The 26,457-nt window shown below is 43.7% G+C and overlaps 2 protein-coding genes across 2 annotated transcripts; one reads left to right on the plus strand and one right to left on the minus strand.

Annotated features, from left to right (window-relative positions):
- Positions 1-2,400: 2,400 nt before the first annotated feature.
- On the plus strand, positions 2,401-3,141 carry LOC306932315 (proteasome subunit alpha type-6-like; the record flags this gene model as incomplete). Its single annotated transcript, XM_079514067.1, has 1 exon — positions 2,401-3,141. The coding sequence occupies one exon, from the start codon at positions 2,401-2,403 to the stop codon at positions 3,139-3,141; it is 741 nt and encodes a 246-aa protein (XP_079370193.1).
- Positions 3,142-4,683: 1,542 nt separating this feature from the next.
- Positions 4,684-11,911, minus strand: mrps22 (mitochondrial ribosomal protein S22). Its single transcript, XM_079513551.1, has 8 exons — positions 11,748-11,911; positions 9,974-10,137; positions 9,588-9,752; positions 9,360-9,503; positions 8,774-8,857; positions 8,428-8,573; positions 7,537-7,645; positions 4,684-5,371 (listed from the first exon to the last, which is right to left on the minus strand). Exons 1-8 carry the CDS (start codon positions 11,875-11,877, stop codon positions 5,279-5,281), a joined length of 1,035 nt encoding a protein of 344 aa, XP_079369677.1. The 5' UTR covers positions 11,878-11,911; the 3' UTR covers positions 4,684-5,278.
- Positions 11,912-26,457: the final 14,546 nt, after the last annotated feature.

A 26,457-nucleotide genomic window follows, 5' to 3' on the forward strand; every position in this document is an offset into this window, starting at 1 on the left:
GGGTCCTGCATTTGGTCTCGCTTTTCAGGTCTGAGTATTATCTTTAGTCATTTCTTTATCCCCCCTTCCACTATTAAACACAGATTCTAAACAGAATTGATAATAACTCCTCTGAAAACCTCCCCAACATGTCCAAAGACCCTGTCAAAAATGGCCATGATCACTGTCCACAGGGGATGGTGGTACTACACAGTATAGCAACATTATTTTATTGGGAATAACCCCTTGGTACATCTCAAGGGGTTATTCCAAATAAAGGAATTTCAATAATATATGTACGAAGTACGACATTATACAAATCAAGTAATTCACCGGTGAAGCTGAAATGATAATCATTGATCCAGGACCAGGACCAAAATCAGGATAGTTAACTCAATCTTTGCTAAATGGTTTTAGAGCCGTTCACACTAATCAAATTTATGTCTGATGGCATACTTTGACGCCAGTCATTTTTGAGGGGCGCTAGCCCCTCCTATACAGCTTTTGTCCCCACACGTGTCGTATTTGCCATTGACAATGAAATGAGAAATTATGTCACATGTGCCTCAAATATGACGTAAATTTGTGGCAACACAAACATTAAATGCCATTGACAATGAAGGGAAAATTTAAGTCATCTTGTCCCCAAACGTCTCACAGGCATTCTGATTGGCCAGTATGAGATGATGCATGATGATGTACGATGATAAGAGTGCCCCTCACTTCACATGGGTGTGATTTTTAAGATACAATTTGTTTTGGTTAGAAATTAAAGATCAAGCACTAAATTTAAAAACAATACAAATGACAATTGACAAAGCAGTAAATTAAAACATTTACACATTTAACAATTTTTTTAAATTATTTGTATTAATGGCTACAATCACAACGGCATGTGGGCCTACTACACTACAGTATGTGCGTGTGCGTTTGTCCAGAGATAAACTCGCAAACCGCTCGACCGATCAGCACAAAATGTCTTTCTGTGATGTTGAGTGTATCATACAGTACGCCTAGTCCGCCTGGTTGGCTGGCATTCTGTGTCACCACAGTAACAGCGGCAAAGTTGAACATTTCTTAACTATGACGCTTCACATTTTCTCCCGCCACCTCCTGCTGTGGTAGTGAATGGGGCAGTTCTGTGACGCTTGTGGAACATAGCCCAAATGAATGCCTCGCTGTGCCATTATTATAGTTACAGTATTGATTAGTTCTCAAATGGACCAGGCTGAAACTATGCCAAAATATGGAGATTTTTGCGTTTCAATGTTAACAGGTGAAAATTGTCACGTTTGGGACACATTGTTTGTTTTGGGTTACGTCACAGATGTGACATGCTTATATAGTATATGGAGAGACCATGTGAAACCGTATTTCAGGCGGTGAAGGGGCCTAAATACAACTATTTGCAGAACATCCCACAGTCTCTCCATATTTGGGCAAGACTATTGACTACTATAAGACTACTGATCATATATTATGATCAGAATCTGTATCAATTTACATGTGTAAATCATTCTTTATTTGGTCAATATGACATCAGAGAATGGAGGCATGCCATTTTTGGACCCTGTCTTGTTCAGTCAAATCAGTTACTTACTACAGTAGTTCATACCAAGGTACAGTATAGTATGCACAGGTATACAAGTGCATATCTCGTATATCTCGTAAATTGACTGTAATCCCCAGAGATTAAAATAGGGTGCATTTTGCATCCCAAAACGCAGTTTATAGTTAAGGGACGCAATAAAACAAGGACCTCTGCATCCACGGGATGCACTACTGTACTCAGCAATTGTACAGTAAAAATAATACACACACTAGCTTTAGTTATAATCATTTCTTCTTCTGTTTTCTACATGAATATAACCACATTATAACCATATAAAATGAAATGGGAGTTAAATGCTGCAATTTGTAAAAATTACAAAATATGACTCCTAGCGTCGTTGAAGTGGGACTCATAAAATGTCCCTGGGACTCATCTAAAAGACCATCCCGGGACTCATTACATTGAAAAGCTGTGACCTTTACATCACTGAATCCCATTAGTGTTGTATGTGTTGGCTAAAAGTTATTGTACACGGAATAGTAATTAAATAGCAAATGGTTCACCTTGTACTGCCTTACTAGGACAACCCTCTTTAGGGCCTTTGTATGTTGAACAGATTTCCATAAGAAATCTGGGGGAAGCTGCTCAAGCTGTCAATGTGTCTTGATAACAAGTTGCCATGGTTACCTGATATGTCCAACCAGAGTACTTGGAACTCTGTGTAACCTCCTATTTGGGAAAGGCTGACATCATCATTTCATGATGCGAAATGTGAGGCAAACTCAGACTAAAAGCTATAAGAGGAGAACGGTGTTGATTAGAAAATAGTTTTGCATGAGCGACTGTGATCCATTCAGTCAGTGTCTAAAATGTCGCGTGGAACAAGTGGAGCCTTTGATCGTCACATCACTATATTCTCTCCTGAAGGAAAGCTGCACCAAGTCGAATATGCTTTCAAGGCTATAAGCCAAGGCGGACTCACGTCTGTAGCTGTCAGAGGGAAGGACTGTGCTGTTGTTGTAACCCAGAAGAAAGTACCAGACAAGCTTCTGGATGCCTCCACAGTCACCCACCTCTTCCATATATCAGAGAATATTGGATGCGTGATGTGTGGCATGGCAGCCGACAGCCGGTCCCAGGTCAGTCGAGCTCGCTATGAGGCAGCCAACTGGCAATACAGGTATGCATATGAGATCCCAGTGGACATGCTATGTAAGAGAATTGCCGACATCTCACAGGTCTACACGCAGAATGCGGAGATGAGACCACTGGGATGCTGCATGATTGTCATTGGCATCGATGAGGATAAAAGACCTCAGGTGTACAAGTGTGATCCGGCAGGCTATTACCATGGCTACAGGGCCACCTCCGCTGGGGTCAAGCAGAGAGAAGCCACCAGCTTCCTGGAGAAGACATTTAAAAAGAAATCCGACTGGACCTTTCAACAAGCCATTGAGACAGCAATCTCCTGTCTCTCAGAAGCCCTGGCCATTGATTTTAAGCCCTCTGACCTGGAAGTGGGAGTTGTCACAACAGAGGAACCCAAGTTCAGGATTCTGACAGAGGCTGAGGTGGATACTCATTTGATATCCTTGGCAGAGAGGGACTGAGGTAGCTGATACATGTCACCTGTGACAGAGCAACATAGTGCATGATGGGATATATAGTTTCCCATTGGAGATTAGTGATACATTTGTTTGCTGTATATTTACCCATTTCACCGAACAATAAAAGGTTGTGAAAAAAGAAAATGTGTGGCTAAATCCAACCTTTATAACCTTTGCAAGTAAAACAATATTTTCTTTATATAATATGTCACCGATAGTCCCCAGCCCCCACAATAACCACATAAATGATCTAAACCCGACTGATTTATCCCCAAGAATATTGTCTGCACTCCGAAATGAAGTAGGCATTGGAAATGTGCATCTCTGCAGAATCTTCATGAAAGGTCATCCCGATAGTCGAATTTAGGGTGCTTCATACCAGATGGGCTAAAATGCCTGACAGTGATTCCCGGTTTGATACCTGGCTGACCAGACCATTATGTGCCACTCCCCTACTCTCTCCTGTCTCTCCCAACTTTCTCTCAAATAATGGCTTAAAAAAAGAAAAAAGAAAATACAAATGAATGACTAAACCCAGACTGAGAGGGAAGTCATGGTCCATGTGTGATGTCTGATTTTTTTTTCTTTTTTAGTACTGCATAAACATACACTATAGAGATGCACCATATTGAAAGTTTTCTGAATACTTTGCATGACCAAATTAATCAGGTGCAGATGCAGAATTCTAACAAAAACATTAGGCTTAATATACCTTATTTATTAGGCCTACATTTTAGTTCAAACAATGTAAATTCATATATTTAATTCATTTAACATATTTACAACTTGTTGGGCCTTTTGAAAGCTTCTCCCAAACACTGATTGAATCTGCAGTCTTCATCATCACAAGGATGTTTCAGCTTAACATCCAAACATTATAAAATAAGATATCGGGTTATATCAACGGCCCATATATTGGTGCATCTCTAATATGGACCATATATTGTAGACTTTCGAGTGAGGGGAGGATGGAGTGAGATCAGCCGGAGAATCGGAGAAGCAGGAACGGTGCCGCGTTCTCTTTACTGCACCATTGAGACCAAAACATTGTTTATTACATTGATCTCGTCAATGTATAAAAATAAAACGACAACTGTGTCTTTGCGGAAGTCTTCCCATTTCATCTATGGTACACAATTGATGTTGGAAGTCTTCACTGGATGTGATCTTCCAGTATTCAGTTGTGTGGCTTGTTTTGTTTCACAAACGGTGATACAAAACGTGATCTATCCAATATGTGTGCTCTTTAGGGCACAAGCCTTGAGCATTAAACAAAAGAAGCTTAAGATAAAATGGCAATGTCACACTGAATATACAGTAATAGTACGTCCTTTTCTGTCCTCAAAGAACCTAGGAGGTGCCGTTAACTAAGCATATCTTGAGATTGCGGTCATCACAACCAGCTGCCTTTTAGTGCCTTACCTATTTGGTAGGAAGTGCCTTATGCCAAAGTAGACATTTATGTAAACTGGATGTGTCTGGGCTACAAAAGTGAATGGAATGATCTTGTCTCAAGGTTCTTTGAGAAAGTAAAAATAAATAAGACATAATACAAAAACATGTTTAATTTAGTTATATACATAAATGTACTGTGCCAAGAGTGGCTAATTGGCTCTGAGGTCTAAAGGTGTTGCAAGCGATGTTTTGTTGTTGAAATAATAATAATTAAAGCAGTCATTGCTGTAGGGAGTTTGTTCAGTAACTGGGGTCTCCCCATCTATTTAGTAAACAGAAGAAACACAAGTCTGTTCAGGATACCAATTTCATCCAATCAGGAGAGAGAAGCCATTTGTCAGCTTCAATGTTATAGTATTGCAGTTCCGTCTGGTAATTTGTTACTTTTTGTTTTAACCACAAAATATCACAGCACCTTTAAGTAGGCCTACACAATACATCCTTATGATATTCACCCACAGGAAATACGCATATGCATGGTACATAACGGTAATTTGACGGTAAAGTTCCCATTTGACGACGTATGAGCATTGTTCCATTACACACAACGAAAGGACAGAGCCCAGACTGGTCCACAGGGTGTTCTTGGGACTGCCACAGATCCATGACATGGGTTACGACGGTTCAAAAGTACCCAGGAAATTGACATTCCTAAAAAGAAAATGCCCGTGTGGAGCTGGTCCGTTCACGCAGCAGTGCTCTCTGCAGGTGTCTGTTCGTAGGTCTGCAGAGCCAGGTCGATGTAGCCCGATCTCTGAGACTCCTTCTGGGCATAGAGCTGCGGGGAAGGAGGTCATAGGTCAACACTGTGCAAAGAGTTTCCATTACATATGGAATTAAGCTTTAGATAATTTGATCCGAGTACCAGGTTCTAAGTAGGCATTAACTTGTGGGTTGTACAGACATTCTAAGCAGGTAAATAAATACACGAGGGGGTCCATTTATTCTGACATTTGAGTTAATGAAAAGGAACCTGGTCAGAACTGTGACAAGGTTATTCAGCTGGTATGCTGATCCTGCGTGACAGTAACTTCAGCATCAACCATGACTAAACGAGAGGCCCTACACTACAGGAACTCTGGCGGAGAAGCAGAAATACATGCACGTACACACATCCCCTGTATTGCTAACCTTCCCCACATCAAATGGCTGTCATTCTCCATGTCCCATCCAATTTCTCGGAGGCCAGGGGTCAACCTATGAGCCCTAATAGGAACTGATGTGCCCGGGGCCTGGCCCCGAGTTCCCACACTAAAAAACACACTCAACCTCTAACACAGGAAATCTCCGATGAGATGGCCTTGACGTGACCCCTCAAGAACCTCACCGCTCTCTGTTAATAATATGTGTGCCTTCGGACTCGTGTGACCTTTACAATGCATGGATTGAAATGCAACGTGAGGCTGCAACAAACGATTCTTTTGATAATACGTTATCATGACGATAATTAAAATGGTTAATCGTCCTTAAATTTAAACTCATGTACAAACTCCATAGTTTGTCAACACAAAGATACCTCAGGTGCTCCTTGTAGAATTATTATTATGACTATTTATGTATTATTATTACTTGCGCAAGAAGAGCGCGCAAGTACTGTAATCGCCTGCGTATGTCGGTGTTGTCTGGCCTACTTGTGCAAGTTGGCACCTCGACAGAGTGCATTTTTCTAGTTATTATTATTTTCATAAATTAATGCACTATTTCATACTTTTATACAGTGTCGCACAAAGGTTATCTAAGCTCACAATGTGTCTCATCACAACATGTTGCAATGTTGTAGATGTGCAAATTTCCCAATGTTTTTTATTTTTTTTATGTTTGGTGAGATTTGGCGGTTTTGACATTTCACTTATGACAGGCCCAAAACAGGCCACGGGTATTACAAATATTTAACCAATGAAAAGTATTAACAATAGCTTGTGACTAAATAATAACTACATACTGTACGATCAATTGGAACACAAGATATTTTTTCCATTTTCTGAAAAGTAACAGTTTTGGACATAAGTGCACGCCACATTTTTAACCCAAATGATAAATAACACTAAATGAAAATACTGTCAGATCTACCTGAATCTGTATACGTGTGTGTCATAATACAAGAAAGACACACAATAGCAGTGAATAATTTGTAAACACTACCTGCCATCAAGCATTCGTGGTACCTTGAAAGCGTAACTTGGATTTTGTTATTGGATAAAAATCTAATCATGTGATGTGGATCTCTGGATCACATGGGAATGGCGTGGATCTTGGACTTCATGTGGCCAGCCTGTGATGTCAGTCACCGATGACATATCCATGATGTATGACTCCAAATTTGGGCAAAGTTTTAGTCCAATCCAGAGTGGTGTAGAGCAGATTGGTGTCATTGAGGGGGCAGAAAACAGTGCTCGAGCGCTGGTCATGAAACGCCGCAGAGTGACAAGGTGGAGTTTTAAATACATTGTTTTCAATGAGAGCGGCGCAAATATCAGCAGTTTTAGGCATGTGTGCAACATGACAACTGTTCAAAGTATTGTACAGCCGCGACAACTAAAGTCTCTGTAATGTCTATGCTGTACTATTACTAAAAAATCACACCTGTGTGAACTGAGTGGTGCAACTCCCCTCTCTCTCTCCCTCTCTCTCATTAGCAGGCAACAGTGCAGCACTATCTCTCTCTCTCTCTGTTTCTGGCACAACAGCGCCCCTACTGGTACTCATGCTCATAGTCACATAGGTGAACGTCACATAGTTAGGTGAACGTCACATAGTTAGGTGAACGTCACATAGTTAGGTGAACACGGACATTGCTGTTCCTTGGAGTGGTTGCACCACTAAAAAACGATCTAAAATAAAAGGGATTTAAGTATACTTTGTGCACAAGACATATGGCACGGATTGGTTCAGCGGTTATGCAATGACAATAAGGTTTTCCTATGAGTTGTGTGCACTGCTCACCTTGAGCAGGTCTGTGCCAGTGGCCTGCTGGCTGGTAGCCTCCTGGGCTGACTCACTGTGAGGATGAACCATGTGAAACAGAGACACCAGGCTCACTGCATCCTGAAGCCTGGGGGACACATGAATGTGTATGTGTGAGGACAAAAGCAGGACAATAACAGCTAGTACTTTAGTGACTTTACACTCATGTAAGGCTGACCTCGATTAGTCTGACTAAGTTTGACTAATCGATCAAGGGAGTCCCTCAGTCTATCCCTCAGTCGAATCATGCATTTTTTTATGAATCAGAATGAAATGACTAATGTTGCTCTGGAGAGGGAAGTCTGGAGCCCTCTGGTGGAGCTGTTCCACCGCAACCCGACTACGGCTAAACGGTTGAAGATGGATGGATGGATTGACCATTTGCCAATCAGATTCGACTATATACATTTTTAGTCGGAGACAGGCCTACACTCATGTAAATGGTAAAATGGTAAATGGTGCATTTATATAGCGCCTTTATCCAAGGCGCTTTACATAGATTGTGCATTACATTCACCCATTCACACACACATTCATACACCGATTGCGGCGGAAGCCATGCAAGGTACCAACCAGCACATCGGGAGCAATTTGGGGTTCAGTGTCTTGCCCAAGGACACTTCGACATGTAGACAGGAGGAGCCGGGATTCGAACCGCCAACCCATGGATCATTGGACGACCTGCTCTACCTCCTGAGCCACAGTCATCCAACCATGTATTCTGTGTATTTTACAGTGACATTCTCAGTGTAAAATGTACTCTTTTTGTACACTCTTTGTAGTTACAAGAAGATGTCTTACCACAGTGGTCTACAATGTAGGCATTAGTCTACAACCTGGACAGATTAGCTACACAACACACAAACTCACAGATCTCTCTGCAGCATGTCTACAACGAGTCCATCCACCCTGCGTGCGTTGACCAGGTACCAGGCCATGCCCCCAAAGTGTCTGCTGGAGCGTAACAGGTTGTATCTGCCATGCTTATCCAGGTCTTCATAGGTGGCTTCATGTACCTGAACACAAAGCGCATACACATTTACTACAATGCATAACATATGCACTTACTGTGTAAGTTTCTTGAGTGTATGTCTCTCGAGACAGATTGTCGGCTCATGGTTTTCAAATGTTCCGCCTAACGGTCTGTAATTGAGCAATGAAGCCACGTTTTTGGTGCAGTTGTCAAAATATAGAGAGAGAATCAGTGTCATCTTACCCTAATGTAGTCCCCACAATCTGGCTCAAACTGGACCAGACAAAGGTCCAACGCGTCTTTGTGACGCTCCTGGGAGAACACCAGCTGATGCAGTGAGAGAACCATGGAGGAATGATGAAGGAAGAGCAGACATGAACGAGATAATAAAGAGTCAATAATCAACCATTGTCTAAACAGAATGAATCTAGACATATTTCATTGGATGGAAGGACATTAAGTAGATCCAAAATAAAATGAAACGAAAATTTAGAAAAGTGTGACGGAGCGAAATTCAGTTCCATAAAAAATGTTTTGCATATAGTCGCCGTCAGGTGGAAACCTTGTATGTGCAAAATCATAATTTCTCAGGAAATGAAAAAAGAAACAAAAATTGTTTGCTCACGCTTTTTCCCCTAGTATGTGCAACACCCTTGTACGAAGGGCATTCATTTACAAAAAAACAACATGAAACATGGTTTATACACGCCGACAACAGCTAGAGCACTGTAAAATGTTTGAGAACCACTGTATAGCACCAGAGTAGCATGGAGGGATAAGGCCATAAGGGGCAGCATAGTTGATTAAATCAAGCTTTCCCATCCTCCACCTTGATGTTCTCCTCCTTGAACATGGCGGGCACTGCGAGTTTGCGTCCCTCCTTAGGAAAGTAGACCTGAACGACCCTGTCTCTCTCCTCCCATGTGGCCTTCCGCAGGGTCCCGCTGGGCTCCCGCACAACGACGAACCGCTCCTGAGGGGAAAACGCAGCATGAACCTAGCTGGCCATGTGGAGTCAGACCAACAGAACATATTAAGACAGACAGTATTTCCCTACCCTGTGTGGGATGTTGTAGGTGATGTCAGTGAAGACATATCGGGCTGTGTCCATGCCCTCCAGGATCGGGTCCACAGACAGCACATCATCAATTGGTTTCCTCTCAGGCAAGACAGGAGGCCTTTGCAGTAGCTTCTTTGCCTGTTCAGTCGCCTTCCTGGTCGCCTGGAAAAGACACCATAATATTGCTTAGGATGTTCAGATCGCTGTGTGTGTGTGTGTGTGTGTGTGTGTGTGTGTGTGAGTGTGAGTGATTGAGAGAGAGCAGCAAGAACACCTAAAAGATTACGAGTATGTGTGCACATCAGTATCATCTAGGTTGTGTGAGAGGGAGAGATACACAAAGACTAACAAGCAGTCAATACACAGGCAGAGTGACACGGTACCTCTTCCAGTTGCACATCAGTCATTAGTTTGTATGTGGGCGGCTTCAGCTCCTGTTTGATGGGCCGGTAGACTTTCTGCAGGTCTAGTCCTGTTATCCTGGTGAGGATGTCCTGCACTGCTGGGTCCATGTACTGAGGCTTCTTTGCATGTTCCTCTGATGGAGCTGGAGGACACATTTTAGTTGAAAGTAAAGTAAGTCTGTCTGAAGTAAGTATATGTCTGACGGTGCTGCACAAAACACATCCACTAGCCCTAGAATGTCTGCGATCGTACATACATTTCCCAATACACAGCCATAGATGGGTCCCCTCCGCTCACGGTTAGCACGTGACATGCATGCATTGTGCGGCATAAATCCGCTCCGCACGGCATGTGTACTCACCCAGTAAATAGGTCTTATGAATTATTAATTGTCAGTAGGGCACACATGCATTTGTGCTTCCCTGGTCAATTTGTGATGACGTTTGTGGTGATCAGAGGAAGTTTTTCTACGTAAATGTGTCCATGTGCAGCTTGTGGAAAAGTGGAGATATTTGAATAACACATTTTTTTTTTTTTTTTTTAAGATATTTTTTTGTGGCTTACGCCTTTTATTGGTTTTTGAAGGGACAGACAGTAGGCTGACAGGAAACGGGAGAGAGATGGGGGAAGACATGCAGTAAAGGCCGTGTTTGGCTCGGGAGTCGAACCCGCGGCACACTGCGACTGGATTACCAGTCGGGTGCCCAGACGGTTACGCCACCGCCTGGGCCTGAATAACACATTTTCTGTTAAAACCTTTGAATGGATATGAAACTAGGACAATATTTGACTAAGTGGTAAGAATTATTTATTGGGTGTGTACTGTAGTGTACACACACCGTGTGGAGCAGATTTACGCTGCACATGTCACGAGCGGGACCAATATTTGGAAAATGGAAATACATGAAATGTATGTATGATCACAGACCTACAAGCTTTCACCACCGCTGTTAGCTTGTAGATCTGCTCAGTAGCTTGACAGTACATACTATACAGAAACACTCAATGCATTTTCATGGATTCATCTCAGCAGAATTGTAATTCGTAGCCCAATAATTAATTGCTGCAACTTTGAGGCCAGCTCTTGTCATCTATTATGACAAACGTGTAAACTTCCTTCAGTGAGCACGTATACTGTATGGACTATGGAGGCTCCATATTCCATAATGGAGAACACTAGACTAGCTCCAAAGGAATATCGATCGGAGGGAGAGGTAGCTCTGGTCCATAGATCAGCTAAGGGAGAGGATGCTCCGTTTGGAACCTCAATAACTACGCTGCTATGCTTAATTAGCTCCATCTCGGCGCTAAGGTTCCAAACGGAGGAGAGGTTGTGGGGGGATATCACATGACATGAATTGACAGGTACATTGCAGGTTGGTGCGAGGTAAGGTAATGTCAATGTGTGGAGATATACACGTTTTATGCCAGAGAAACTGACATTATGAAATATAGTCCAAGAGGCTAGAGCTGACTGCAAGTCGATTATTGCTAAATTGCAATTCCACAATGGTCCCCGGCAACATTATCCCATTTTTGTAGGAGGGCTGCTATAGAGGAGGGCTTACTACTAGAGTACTACTATACACAAAATGCATCGAGAGTTCTATGACTGTATTATAATAATAGAATACACGTATGGAATATCAGCTGTCTGTGGTTCAACGCTAACGTCACACACACGCTCTGCAAGGTCAGTCGTGTATAGGAATGAATTACAATATGCAGACAGTTTATAAACATACAACTTACAGTGGTCGGGTGTTCCGCTACAAAGCGTCCTCCTGCTGAATCTGACGATAACATGTGTACTTTTATGGAAATCTTTCACCCGAGAATAACTTCGGAGTAAACACGCCCGTGCTGCACCGAGCGCCGCCATGATGTATTTACCTCACCGAGTGTACGACCTTTCAACTTACAGTTGAATGCTGGGACATGTAGTCAGTGTAGTAAGTCAACGCCACATCTGACATAGACGGTAAAAAATTAAATACAACCAATACTAGCAATTCAACTTGTATTTATAATTTATTCTCGACTCGATATCACAATAATATGTGTTTAGGGCGGATCACGTCATCACCCTCATGTGACGTCATGTCACTATTAATGACTCAGCTCAGCCGATATAGCCTAAGCCTTATATACAAGGAGTTGTAACAAAGTAGATAGATTTCAATTATTGTGGTGGATTTGGGGAGTTTGATACATCATAGCCTACTTGTATATCAGGCTTTAATAACATAGCTAAAAAGTTAAAAGTACAGTAAGCCTACAGAAAGGTGTTTGACTGAATCTATAAAAGAGCTAATAACCACTAATTAATTATTCAAAAGGGTAGACTATCTCTTTATAATTGGCTTGCATTCAATTGCAATTTAGATACATGCGTGCATGTAGGCTACCATGTGTACAATTATAAACACTAGTAGAGTGGTGCCCGTGGGGCCTCTACCCTCTACAGTGCACTGGCGGCCTACCCAGATATTATGCGTTGGAGCCTCTACAGCGGTGGCTTGTTGGGCACTGCCTACTTGGAACGATGCAAGTTGGAAATGCATGCCCCACCCAGATAGTAGCCTATGTCTGTGTCTCTTTTATGCCCATATATGGAGTTCTTTGTCAGGCATGCCCAAATATGGATGCAGACATCAGAATCATGTCAGAACAGTTCTTTGTCAGGCATGCCCAAATATGGAGTCTGGCCCGGGCAGAGGCCTTTTGTGGCGGTTCTGGACAACCGTGGGTCTGACCGACTCGACACCGGGCACTGCACTCCCGCCCGGGGTGTGTCGAATTTGAAGTCGGTGGGGCGAACGGTTCTCAAATTACGTGGATTACAGACGTACAGACGTATACAGAGACTTGGTGCATTAATAGTTATTAGATTAGATGTCATAGATCATGATGTCATAATCATGACAGCGTCATCATGCCATATAGCGTACAGTACACTGTCTGTAGGTCAGGCCTATGTGGGACGGGGGTTTTGGACACATAAAACGGGGTGTTGTCTAACCTCAATGTGTTGTCATGCAAGGCCCATGACTCATGGCAAAATCAGTCAGCAATAAACCTATACCTTATACGAGTCTCCTCTCCATATGACTATGAGCACCTTTGGCAGTGATAAGAAGTCAGCGCCCTGCTCGCGACTCGCAAGTCGGGAGTAGACAAAACCTTCAACAATAAAACGAATAACTACACAGTCTCGTGCCTTTCTGTCTGGTCTTGCAGCACAGACCACCAACACTAATATTAAATGATGATAAATAGCATACTATAGCATAATAATAATAGCATACATACTTGTCTGATCAGAAAGAGAAACGATGAGGCAACTTGGCCACCAGATGACGCTATCCTACCAAATATTAGTAGTGATCTGGTAGTGCTCTCTAAGTGCTCCCTACTTTAAGAACAATAGGATGAGATGCCTTCATTCATTTAAATTATTATGTTGTCCATTCATTCTTAAGTGTCCACACTTTAGTGTTTCTTTGTATAGATATGTTTACAAGTTTTTATTTTATTTTATTTGTTTATTTTTTTCTATCCTTGAGATGTGACTCAACGGCTTGTGCTGGTTCATTGTCATCACGGCCTGTTCTTGAATTGTCTGATTACAAGAAAAGCTGTCTGGAGGTTAGGAATGTTGTCAACACTGCAGTTCACGTCTGTCCCCTCAATACACTTTCACACACATATAGCTGTAACCTTTGCAGGGCTAAAGGTTAATTTTCTACACAGATGCATTGAACTTGAACATATAGTATATTATTTTAGCGTTACTTGTTCAGTAACACACAAATTGTACCATTGGAGAAAACCAATAATATTATATTAACTTAGCTTACATTAGCTAATATAATATATAATGTTTTTGTTTTGTTTTTTTACAGATCAACAACACTGTACCTGTAGCCCTCATCTAGGAGTATTAGTCTCCCAGACAACTTATTGATACATTGTTGTGCTTTTGTTCATATAAGAATTATTATTCTATGATATCATATCTCTTGTTTAAACCACGCAATTTATATCCAACATAAATATGGCACAGGCCTTATGGCGAAAATGGTACAATTAGCCTACATTTAGAAGTATTGATGTTATCAGCAATGTAAAAACATGATAAACAACAACAAAAAGGATAATAATGGAGTTTACTTATTTTATGTATTATTATTTATTATCCAAAAGAAAATGTTTTAATATCTGTATAATTTCTATGATACATTATTAGTTTACTTCGAAAGTACAACACAAATCTGGAGTGTGCTATACTCACAACCTATTTGGTTGTGGTTTGGAACCTGAATTGCATCATCAGACCTCCTCTCTGTCCTTGCTCTCCTCATCTTTGAAAGGAAATAAGACAAAAATCTACATTTACAGCAGTATACACAGTCCCTATAGAGACTAGACTGCATGGCTATAAATTCATGCAAATAACAGTTTATTAAAGGACCACTTCACCACTTTTCAACCTATCTTCATATAATAGGTCCTCACTAATAATCATGATAAAATGGCACCATTTTTGTGTCTCATAGGAGGGTTGTGGGCAGTTCAGAAACCCGTCCACCAGTGACATCATTGATGAGGAATCCAAGCTAATAGAAACTGTAGGTTAAAAGTTGCAATGCGCCATCGTTCTCACAATAATAGAAATCTAAATCTTCCCACGTTTTTTTGTAAAAAAATATTGCTTAAAAAAACCGATTATGTCACTCCTATACACAATGAGACACAGACCGAGTAGAAAAAAATTGTGCCATTTTATCACGATTATTAGTGAGGACCTACTGTATATATGAAGATAGGTTGAAAAGTGGTGAAGTGGTCCTTTAAGAAGAAAATTACAAAGCACAAAAAATATTTGTTCTAATTGTATATTTATTCATTTGACTCGCATGGGTCTTTTTTCAGAAGATGTCATGTCTGCACCTAACAACTGCATTTAATAATTCCCTTTAACTTGAATTGTGAATTCATCAATTGTGTATTGTGAGAAAACATGCAGGCATTACAACTGTATTGCATGACTGTTGGAGTCTGCTGTCCCTTTCATGTGACCTTAGATCATCCCTGTAGCTGCTGCTTGTTCATCACCAGTAGACCAGTGCATGGTTCTCATTTTCATGTCAAGGACCCCCAAATAGATTTGAATGATGCCAGAGAGCCCCGCCCCCATTTGAAAAAGAAAAAAGAAAAAAAGGAAAACCATACTTGTGTTGCGTGTGAAGTGAGAGGCGCTCTTATCATTCATACATCATCACATTCGATCCGTGCTCAAATCATCAAATCATCACAAATGTGGTAGCCTACACATTCTGTGATCAGCCAATCAAATCATCACTATGTGGTATACACAAAGCTGGGCATAGGAGGGGAGAGCGCCCCTCAAAAGGTGTGCCAGGGACCCCATGAGAGAAGATTTTGTACAGAATTCTACAACTGTCTATATTGCAGGTGTAGAGAGTGAAATCTGAATAGTCATTCTTATATTGTGTTATTGGACTAATAAATAGCTAAGATAGCAGATCTATAAAGCTCACACGTAGTGACGAGACATATTGAGCTAACTAATTAGACCAGCTATTTTGTTATATGGTTGTGTTGCCCGCCAAAAAGAATCTCTTTTGAACATTTCAAAATGACGCATCGCATCATGTTTTCCAGTTGAAAATAATTCATTTCAGTGGGCGACGTGGTCGCAAAACAAAGTATGAATTATAAAGTATCTGCCCCCCCCCTCCCCATCAAATCCCCAAGCAACAGAGCCCCCACCACACCACCCCAGAGAGTGCATCATTAATAAAAGCTCATGTGCCACATATAAACCCTTCCTCCAGGATCTGGTTTCCCTCACTAGGTTCCCCCTGGCTCCCTGCTAATCTGCAGGAGGATTTAGATATTAGGCAGACAGATGGAGGTGTGGCCCGAGCCAGTAATGAGGTGCGCAGTGGCATCGGGGGCCCAGGGGCCAGACACTGTCGGAATGATGTGTGGATTGAGCTGTAAGAGACCCCGACGCAACCAGATGTACACAGCTGTCTCCCTGCTGACAGAACCTAATCCTTCCAGACCAACTGAGTGCCAGGCAGAGAGCTAGAGAGAGAGAGGGGGGAGGGGGATGCAGGGGAGTCTATCATTCTTACATGGAGGATCATTGTTTTACAAATCCATATCTCCTTATTAAGTGGTATATAAACCGACAACATGAACGCTATAGCGTTCCTATTCTGGGTTTGTCATAATAGGTGAACGTTCAGCAAATAATAATAGTCAACATTAAACATTATCATTATTATTAGCCTATTATTATTATTATTATTATTATTATTATTATTATTATTATTATTATTATTATTATTATTATTATTATTATTATTATTTTTATTATTACATTATTATTATTATTACTTGCGCAAGCAGAGCGTGCAAGCACTGCGATCGGCTGGCTATGTATGTACCGTATGTATGTATGTATGCGTGCGTGCGTGCGTGCGTGCGTGCGTGCGTGCGTGCGTGCGTGCGTGCGTGCGTGCGTATACGTACGTACGTACGTACGTACGTATGTACGTACGTACGTATGTACGTATGTATGTATTTGGTTAAAATGGGTAAGGTTTTAAAAAAGGCAAAAGCATGCTCTGTTGCACTGGCCTAAAAGTGGGTCCTCTAAAACTGCTTCAACTTCTGAGAATGTGTGTTTGGTTCATTAGCCACCAGATGGCATACCTTATAAGTATGTATGTATGTCTGTATGTCTGTATGTATTTAAAAGGGGGGCTTTTTTGTAAAATCCCAGCCTACAATACCTTAATATATTTAAAATCCAAAGTAAGGTTACCAGTGAAGGGCAACCTGCCTATTCACTGGGGACTATGCAAGGCAGAGGCGTCCACCCCCCTGAGTCCAAGTTAGACTAGACCGCATACCTAAATGTATGTATGTATGTATGTATGTATGTATGTATGTATGTATGTATGTATGTATGTCGGTGTCCTCCAACAGCCATGAAGGAAGTAACTATACGTTTCAATGTTGTTATAAGGTCAATAATGGGTCTAGAGGATTTAAAATAGCAGAGAGCTCTAGGACTCAGAGCAGGAGTCGTACCAGCAGTGGTGAGTGGGATTATTATTACTATATTACAGTATATTACTTATCAGAGAGAGTTTGACTGAACCTTTAAATGAATCTGCACCATGCTCTTCGTTTGGATGTCTTTGAAATGTAGCCGTGACCCTCAGGGAATGAGGCTCCACCGAGACGGCATTGCCACGTTTTTCATCAGAATCACAGCAGCATGATTAGTTATGATCCCAAAGTACAAATATCCTTGTTATCTCGCTCACTTTCTTGTGCCCCCATGCACACTCGTTTTGCATGAAGTACAGAGGCTGCACTTCAGTTGGAAGTCATTCTGAAGTGTCACTTGGATTCCACTCCGAGTATGAAATGTGAAATGCCTGCTGTTGAATTGGAATTTCCGTTCACCTCCTGAACTAAGATTGAATTGACCCTGAACTGGAGCTCATACAGTGGATCCACATGGACACGCACGCACGCACGCACGCACGCACGCACGCACGCACGCACAGACAGACAGACAGACAGAAACGCACATGCATGCCAATGCTCACACATGCACAACCAAAAGCAACACAACGCACACAATTCCTTTTCTCCTCCAGCGACAGTGGATAGGTTGAGGGTAAGAGTGTGTGTCAGCGTGACTGGAAGCAGCAGCTAGAGAGGTGAAACCTGAGTGGTGAAGAAGGGCTGGGAGGGTGGAGGGGAGGGGAGGGGGGTATGGGGTGTGGGTGGAGGTGGTGGAGGGGAGGGGAGGGGGGTATGGGATGTGGGTGGAGGTGGTGGAGGGGAGGGGAGGGGGGGTATGGGGTGTGGGTGGAGGTGGTGGAGGGGAGGGGAGGGGGTATGGGGTGTGGGTGGAGGTGGTGGAGGGGAGGGGAGGGGGGTATGGGGTGTGGGTGGAGGTGGTGGAGGGGAGGGGAGGGGGGTATGGGCTTTGGGTGGAGGTGGTGGAGGGGAGGGGGGTATGGGGTGTGGGTGGAGGTGGTGGAGGGGAGGGGAGGGGGGTATGGGGTGTGGGTGGAGGTGGTGGAGGGGAGGGGAGGGGGGTATGGGCTTTGGGTGGAGGTGGTGGAGGGGAGGGGGGTATGGGGTGTGGGTGGAGGTGGTGGAGGGGAGGGGAGGGGGGTATGGGGTGTGGGTGGAGGTGGTGGAGGGGAGGGGAGGGGGGTATGGGCTTTGGGTGGAGGTGGTGGAGGGGAGGGGGTGTGGGTGGAGGTGGTGGAGGGGAGGGTATGGGGTGTGGGTGGTGGAGGGGAGGGGAGGGGGGTATGGGGTGTGGGTGGAGGGGAGGGGAGAGGGGTATGGGGTGTGGGTGGAGGTGGTGGAGGGGAGGGGAGGGGGGTATGGGGTGTGGGTGGAGGTGGTGGAGGGGAGGGGGGTATGGGGTGTGGGTGGAGGTGGAGGTGGGGGTAGTAGGGGCACAGGGGTATTAGGGTGTGGGTGGAGAGGTGGTGGAGGGGAGGGGGTACAGGGTGTGAGTGGAGGTGGGGGTAGTGGGGACACAGGGGTATTAGGGTGTGGGTGGAGGTGGGGGGTAGTGGGGACACAGGGGTATTAGGGGTGGGTGGAGGTGGGGGTAGCGGGGACACAGGGGTATTAGGGTGTGGGTGGAGGTGGGGGGTAGTGGGGACACAGGGGTATTAGGGGTGGGTGGAGGTGGGGGGTAGTGGGGACACAGGGGTATTAGGGGTGGGTGGAGGTGGGGGGTAGTGGGGACACAGTGGTATTAGGGTGTAGGTGGAGGTGGGGGTAGTGGGGACACAGGGGTATTAGGGTGTGGGTGGAGGTGGGGGTAGTGGGGACACAGGGGTATTAAGGTGTGGGTGGAGGTGGGGGTAGTGGGGACACAGGGGTATTAGGGTGTGGGTGGAGGTGGGGTCACAGGGGTATTAGGGTGTGGGTGGAGGTGGGGGTAGTGGGGACACAGGGGTATTAGGGTGTGGGTGGAGGTGGGGACACAGGGGTATTAGGGTGTGGGTGGAGGTGGGGGTAGTGGGGACACAGGGGTATTAGGGTGTGGGTGGAGGTGGGGACACAGGGGTATTAGGGTGTGGGTGGAGGTGGGGGTAGTGGGGACACAGGGGTATTAGGGTGTGGGTGGAGGTGGGGACACAGGGGTATTAGGGTGTGGGTGGAGGTGGGGGGTAGTGGGGACACAGGGGTATTAGGGTGTGGGTGGAGGTGGGGACACAGGGGTATTAGGTGTGGGTGGAGGTGGGGACACAGGGGTATTAGGGGGTGGGTGGAGGTGGGGGGTAGTGGGGACACAGGGGTATTAGGGTGTGGGTGGAGGTGGGGACACAGGGGTATTAGGGTGTGGGTGGAGGTGGGGGGTAGTGGGGACACAGGGGTATTAGGGTGTGGGTGGAGGTGGGGACACAGGGGTATTAGGGGGTGGGTGGAGGTGGGGGGTAGTGTTTACACAGGGGTATTAGGGTGTAGGTGGAGGTGGGGACACAGGGGTATTAGGGGGTGGGTGGCGGTGAGGGGTAGTGTTTACACAGGGGTATTAGGGTGTAGGTGGGGACACAGGGGTATTAGGGGGTGGGTGGAGGTGGGGGGTAGTGGGGACACAGGGGTATTAGGGGGTGGGTGGAGGTGGGGGGTAGTGGGGACACAGTGGTATTAGGGGGTGGGTGGAGGTGGGGGGTAGTGGGGACACAGGGGTATTAGGGGGTGGGTGGAGGTGGGCACTTGTGGAGCAACTCAGCACATGTTTATTTAACTTTCTGCACAGTGGACGGAGAGCAGGTTCAGGCCAGGGTGAAACGGAAAGGTGTGTGTGTGTGTGTGTGTGTGTGTGTGCGTGTGTGTGTGCGTGTGCGTGTGCGTGTGCGTGCGCGTGCGTGCGTGTGCGCGCGCGTGTGTATGTGTGTGTGTGTGTGTGTGTGTGTGTGTGTGAGAGTGAAAGAGAGCGCAAAGGCAAGAGAAAGGAGGAGAGAGAGAGAGAGAGAGAGAGAGAGACCTAAAAAAAAAAAAGTTAATGAGAGAATCTGAATGTCAGATACAGCAGTCTTAACTTCCTCTACATATAGAGAGCTATAACTGTAATGTTTTATATAATTGAAAAAATGTCAATATAAATATATTGTTTTAAACTTCCTGTAAAAGTGCAAAGTTGACCTTGGAAAAGTTGTGCTTTCTGGAGAGGTTTGCCTGTATGACCTGTCCGTAATAGGGAGTAGGGACGCCATTATTATAGGGACGTCAACATGTTGAAAGGGTTACTTTCAGGGCTCTATCAATTGCCTTTCTTCCTCTACACCAGTTTTCAACCAGTGGTCAGGGGACCACCAGTGGTCCTTGAGGGGGTTCCAGGTGGTCCCCAGTTAAATGATGGAGAGTTGGTAACCAAATGGACCTTTATAGATGTTTAACTCTCGAGAGCATAAAATGTTATGCTCTCGGGAGTCAAATTATATTAAACATCCGCATTACTTAATTTACAAGAACACATTTAGAGAGAATGTAGAAGAATTGTTAGTTTGATCAACGTTTGCCTGTTATCTCTCCTAATTGTACCAACATCAATACAGCATAGAATTACACAAAACCTTATCCAACGACAACAAAATATTCGTAAGAGACTAAATGTCATCAACTGGTGGTCCGTGGCTCAAATGCTGAATAAATAATGGGCCTTGATATGAAAATGTTATGTGTTGGAATTGTCGAACTTGTTTGTAAACTTGACACAATGCAATGTTCTTATCGAGAAATAAATAAAGCTTTCCATCAATCACTTTAACCACTTTCAAAGCAATAGACTTGGCTGCCACATTTATTTTACATAATTAAAAGTCCATAGACTTAGCTGCCATATGACGTCATTTCTGAAAGCCAGACATTGGAGGGGCTAGCGCCCCTAGGATAGATTGGCTATTTTTGCCATTTTTGATAATTTGTTATAGGACATTTCTTTCCTTTCTTTTTAACATTGGCTATTCCTCTCCTACTGTTCACATGTGCAGTTATAGAGCAGTGTGAAGAAATACTTTGGGCCCTTTCTTGCCATACCCCCTATCCCTAAACTTTTTTGCCATTTTGTACTATTTTGAAACAGGGGCCCATCTCTCCAGCTCTTTAGCAAATATAAATAAACAAAATAAATGTTCAGGACGGGATACCATTTTTATCCAATCAGGAGAGAGAGCTCATACAGGATAAACACATGAATTGGAAGTGATGAAACAAATAAATGAGCTGGACAAAAATTGTAATTGGTACACACACTACTACACTATCCAATTGAAGCTGATAAATGGGTTCTCTCTCCTGTTTGGATGAAAATGGTTTCCCATCTAACAAGGTATTTTCTCTCTACTAAAGGGCCGGAGAGACCCCTGTTACTACTGAGTAACCTCTTTAACAACAAGAAACCACCTTGTAAAATGAGGACCTTGAGTGGCGATTGGCGAATGAGATGTACTGTAGTAGAAAGAAGTGTGTGTGTGTGGTGTGTGTGTGTGTGTGTGTGTGTGTGTGTGTGTGTGTGTGTGTGTGTGTGTGTGTGTGTGTGTGTGTGTGTGTGTGGGGCGAGCGTGTTGCGTGCGTGTGGATGCACCTGTGTGTGAACGGTTGTGGCTTGATAGTGGACCCTCAAGGCCACGATGCGAGTTAACCCCCCCGTCCACCCGGCTTTGAACAGAGAGGAGTGAGAACAGGAGAGAGCCAGGTCACACACGCGCGGGAGAGACATACGAGAGATATGAGAGCGAGATGATGGGAGGATGTAGAGTTCACAGTGACATGAACTCCAAGGACCTCTGTGCAGTGTGTGCGTACGTGCACGTTTGTGCGCGCGCGCGTGTGCGTGTGCATGCATGTCTGTGTGCACTGTATTACTATACTTGTAAGGACCAAATGTCTGATGACAGGGGTCATAATTATGTCCTTATATGGACATGTGTCCGTAGCTAGATATAGGCTACATCCATTTCTATGCAAATCTTTGATTTGAAAATTAGCAATGCTTTAAAATAATAGTTCTTATAGTGTTTGTGTAATCAGCACTGACTGTACTGATACAACCAAATTATTGTTGCATTGATGCCTATACAGCCAGTATAAAGTGGATGACTTGCCACTGTCCAGCTTTTTTGTTAGAATAGGTATGACACTGATTTAATTCATGCAGAAATACTATCATTTTAAAATGTGTAGCACATTAGCATAGACACTATATAGCCCATTAGGAGCTCTGCTAGTATGCATTCATGGGCCATGTCTATTTGTTTCTGCATGCTAATAAGATAATTTTGAAGACAAAAGCCAACGATGATGATGACCCACATGTATAGTAGAAATTGAGAGACAGACATTGTGAGGACAGGTCTTCCAGGTCCTCACAACAGAAATGGTTGTTTTAAAAACAATTTATAGTCGTTAGGATAAATTGGGGTTATGGTTATAGGATTAGGCACTGCTGTAGTATAGGTTTAGTGGTTAGGGTTGCGCAGCGGTGTCGTGCACTGAAAATATGTGGTTGCATGTGTGCCTGTGTGTGCGCGCGTGCGTGCGTGCGTGGTGTGCGTGTGTGCGTGTGTGTGTGTGTGTGTGTGTGTGTGTGTGTGTGTGCGCGTGTGAGAGAGAAAGCATTAGACAGAGTGCAAGTTGAAGTGAGAGCAGTGTGAGAGTTGATGTGCTAGAGTTCACCTGGTACTGTGACCTCAAATGACCCTTCCCCATCTGTTTATGTTCACTGATTCCTACCTCTCTAACCTGCATGCATACCATACACACACACACGCACACACACACACACACACACACACACACACACACACACACACACACACACACACACACACACACACACACACACACACACACACACACACACACACACACACACACATGCAACTACTACTTATAAACACTCAAATCAAGCAATATCATCAAAATCTTAAAGCTTATTTAATGGATACAAATTTACTTTAACCAATGGACACGTACTGATTGTAGGCCTATAGCTTTCATTTTGGGTATGTTTCATTTAAGAGTTACTGTGTGCCAGCAATGTGTCTTAAAGCAATAAGCCACATCAGTTCACGGTGTACAGTGATGTTTATAAGAGATAAGCAGCAATGTTTCCCTAAACCCCCTTAGCTGTTCTAAATCGCTTTCAACTGCATGCACCGCCTCATGTGGCTTATTGCTTAATCAAATGGTTACCAAATATGGTAACATGTGTGACATATTAAAAACATATTGGCTACAAGAATAATTTCTACAATCTTGTAGTCCTCAACTGCCTGCACAAACAAGACATGGTTGCTATGCAGTGTTTACATCCAGACGTATACATAATGTATATATAAATAAGCTCTACAGATCCTCCAATATACATTATCATCTTTCCTTATTTTTTACCAAATGGGTTTGTGAAAAGTATTGTATGTATTGAGTGCTGGCATTTTCTTCCCTTTCTGATCGAGCCTTAATTGCTTGGATTCTTCTCTAACCTGGAGTGTTGTTGTCTGCTTCGGCAGTCTTTTTCTACCGAATGGGTTCCCAGATTGCATCCAGACAGACATCCCTGTAACTGCACGGAAGGTTCTGAATATTATACACGACCTACAGTTTAAAACTATCCATGCTTAGTAAATGTGAAATTAATCAAAATTGAGCAACTGCTTTGCTTACTTCTCCCTTAAAATGTTATCCGAGACTGTTTTAGTTTGAACAAAATGGGACATTTTTAAGCAATTTGTTTGGTGCAGACAGAGATACTGATCACAGTTCACATGTGTGTTTATTGTAGAGCCATTCTTTTACATTTTTGTTGTCATCGATATCGACTATGCAGCCAATGTGTCCCAAGTTTTGACCACTTTCAACCTGGCATCCCTATATGTTTCCCCTTTGGCTGTACGGTTTGTAGCAAAGATTGTAAATAAGCTAACAGACCTTTTGGTTGTACCGTTTGTGGCAAAAGCTTGTAAATATCTAAGACCCACACGGAAGAAAACCCTTTACCTGTACTTTTTGTGGTAAAAGCGCTCAAACTGACCCTTGGACTCTCATCAGGATCGGCATCAGACAGCAAAATCTGCCATCGGTCAGGCTGTAGTTTATGCATTTTACGCTGTGGGTCAACCAGCCATAATCAGGACCATATACGTAGCCATTATGTTTTTATAAAACTGTATAAGCTAGAGCTGTCCATGCTGGCACACAGTAAAACCTAAATGATGATTGCAAGAATTCCTCTTCTACGGTATATGGTTGGCATCGTTATTAAGATGTATACGAATGAACTACAGGGGGTGCAACACTTAATCAAACTCATCGTTAATGAAATATAATCGATTTAATTAAAATAATACATTCTTTAAGATATAGTAGGATTTAGTCCATTTCTTTTTAAATTAATTAGAATGTTGACTTAGCCTATCTAAAAAGATCTAAAATATATGCTCCTCGATTATTTGGTGAATCAAAATAGTGATTAATAGAATAACATCTAAGAAGGCTGGGATGTGAATTATTGATTAATACATTAATAGTTAATTCATACGTTTTGATAAGCTTATCGATCGATTAACCGGTTAGTTTATAAGCAGCGTTTTTGTAAGAAATCGGACAATCTTAATTTCCCTCAATGTCTAACATACAAATCTACATTTAGCTGATATACAGAAATAATACAAAAGGCATATTATATTCCTTAATCAAATATTTATTTGACCATTGACGATACAGGGCCAGGCAATGGCATTTTTATATGTGCGTTCCTCGGCCACACGCGTGCAGACACCATTACTTTCACAGAATACCACCCAATTATAGAGCCGCATAATTTCGATTAATTACAATTAGTTATAAACTGTTAAGTTTTTAACCGACTAATTTCTTAACGGCGATTAATCGATTAACGATTAACTATGAACATCCCTATATAAGATGCCAATGGATAGTTGCAGCACTGATTAACAATACACATTTTTCATTTACATCAGTTAATGAGTGAAGTTGCGCCTGTGCTACACACACACACATACACACACACACACACACAACACGCACGCACGCACGCACGCACGCACGCACGCACGCACGCACGCACGCACGCACGCACACACACACACACACACACACACACACACACAGACACACACGCACGCACGCACGCACGCACGCACGCACGCACGCACGCACGCACGCACGCACGCACGCACGCACGCACGCACGCACGCACGCACGCACGCACGCACGCACGCACACAACTTTAGCCTCACCTCCTATCCCCTCCACTCCGTACCTGGAGCTGAAAGCCCACACTGAGCAGCGCCTCCTCTATCAGTGCTGCATTTGTTTCCAACTAAGGCGCCGGCCGGCTAGGTTTACATGCAACGCGAGAAGCAGCAAGCGCACGCCTGCAGCCTCTCTCTCACCTTGTTATTTCATGCTGTTTCTATCATTTAAACTCCGGGGGAGGCGCACACTGGGGCACGTGGAGGGAAGGGGGTGACAGGGGGAGCGTGGCTCTGATAAGGTAGCTAATACCTTGGTTTCCAAAGGGTCAGAGGTGGGCTCCAGCTAACTGGGTGGTGATGGATGAGAGGTGGTGGGCTGGTGCATGGCTGGGTGAGGGAGGTAGGTAGTAGCCTGGCTAATAAGCCAGACCGAATGCTAGGTAGGTAGGTGGTGGAGTGGAAGGGGTTAAAAGAGAGAATCTTTGGGTCGGTGCCGGGGATCTGCGGCATCTGCCTCAAAAGCAACAGGCAGTCCACTGGGATCGGTCCCCCTGATCTGCTCCAGCAGCAGTCCACTGGGATCGGTCCCCCTGATCTGCTCCAGCAGCAGTCCACTGGGATCGGTCCCCCTGATCTGCTCCAGCAGCAGTCGGAAAAACACACGGCTCACAAACTGCCACATGCCACTTGCAATCGCATATACCGGTATGCAGATTTTGTGCAAACAACTACAATATATAGCCTACTTACTGTATACAGTATAATGACATACATACATGCAAATGCATGCTCACACATATTCACACTAATATCCTCAATGTTCATTTAAATATGAGAGTGCAGACAATAGAATCAAAAACACTCACCTGTAAGAATAGGTTTCAGTTAAGGACCAAGAGGTTCTTGACTGAAACGTTTAGTAATCTCTTAAACCTATACTGTACATATACTTTGTTGACCGGTGTCCCACAGGGATCTTTTCTTGTTCCTTCGTTTTCCCTCTTCACCAAAATGCTCTACACCGAAACTAAGCTGATCAAAATTTGCAAAATTAACAAGTCCAGAAGATGCTAGGGTTCATGTTCTTAAACCTTTCATTTTTTAACAAGTGGCAATAATGCGTGGCTGTTTCTGATTCTTCACCAACCCACCTG

This window comes from Electrona antarctica (assembly GCF_951216825.1).
Source record: "Electrona antarctica genome assembly, chromosome: 11".
Taxonomy (NCBI): Eukaryota; Metazoa; Chordata; class Actinopteri; order Myctophiformes; family Myctophidae; genus Electrona; species Electrona antarctica.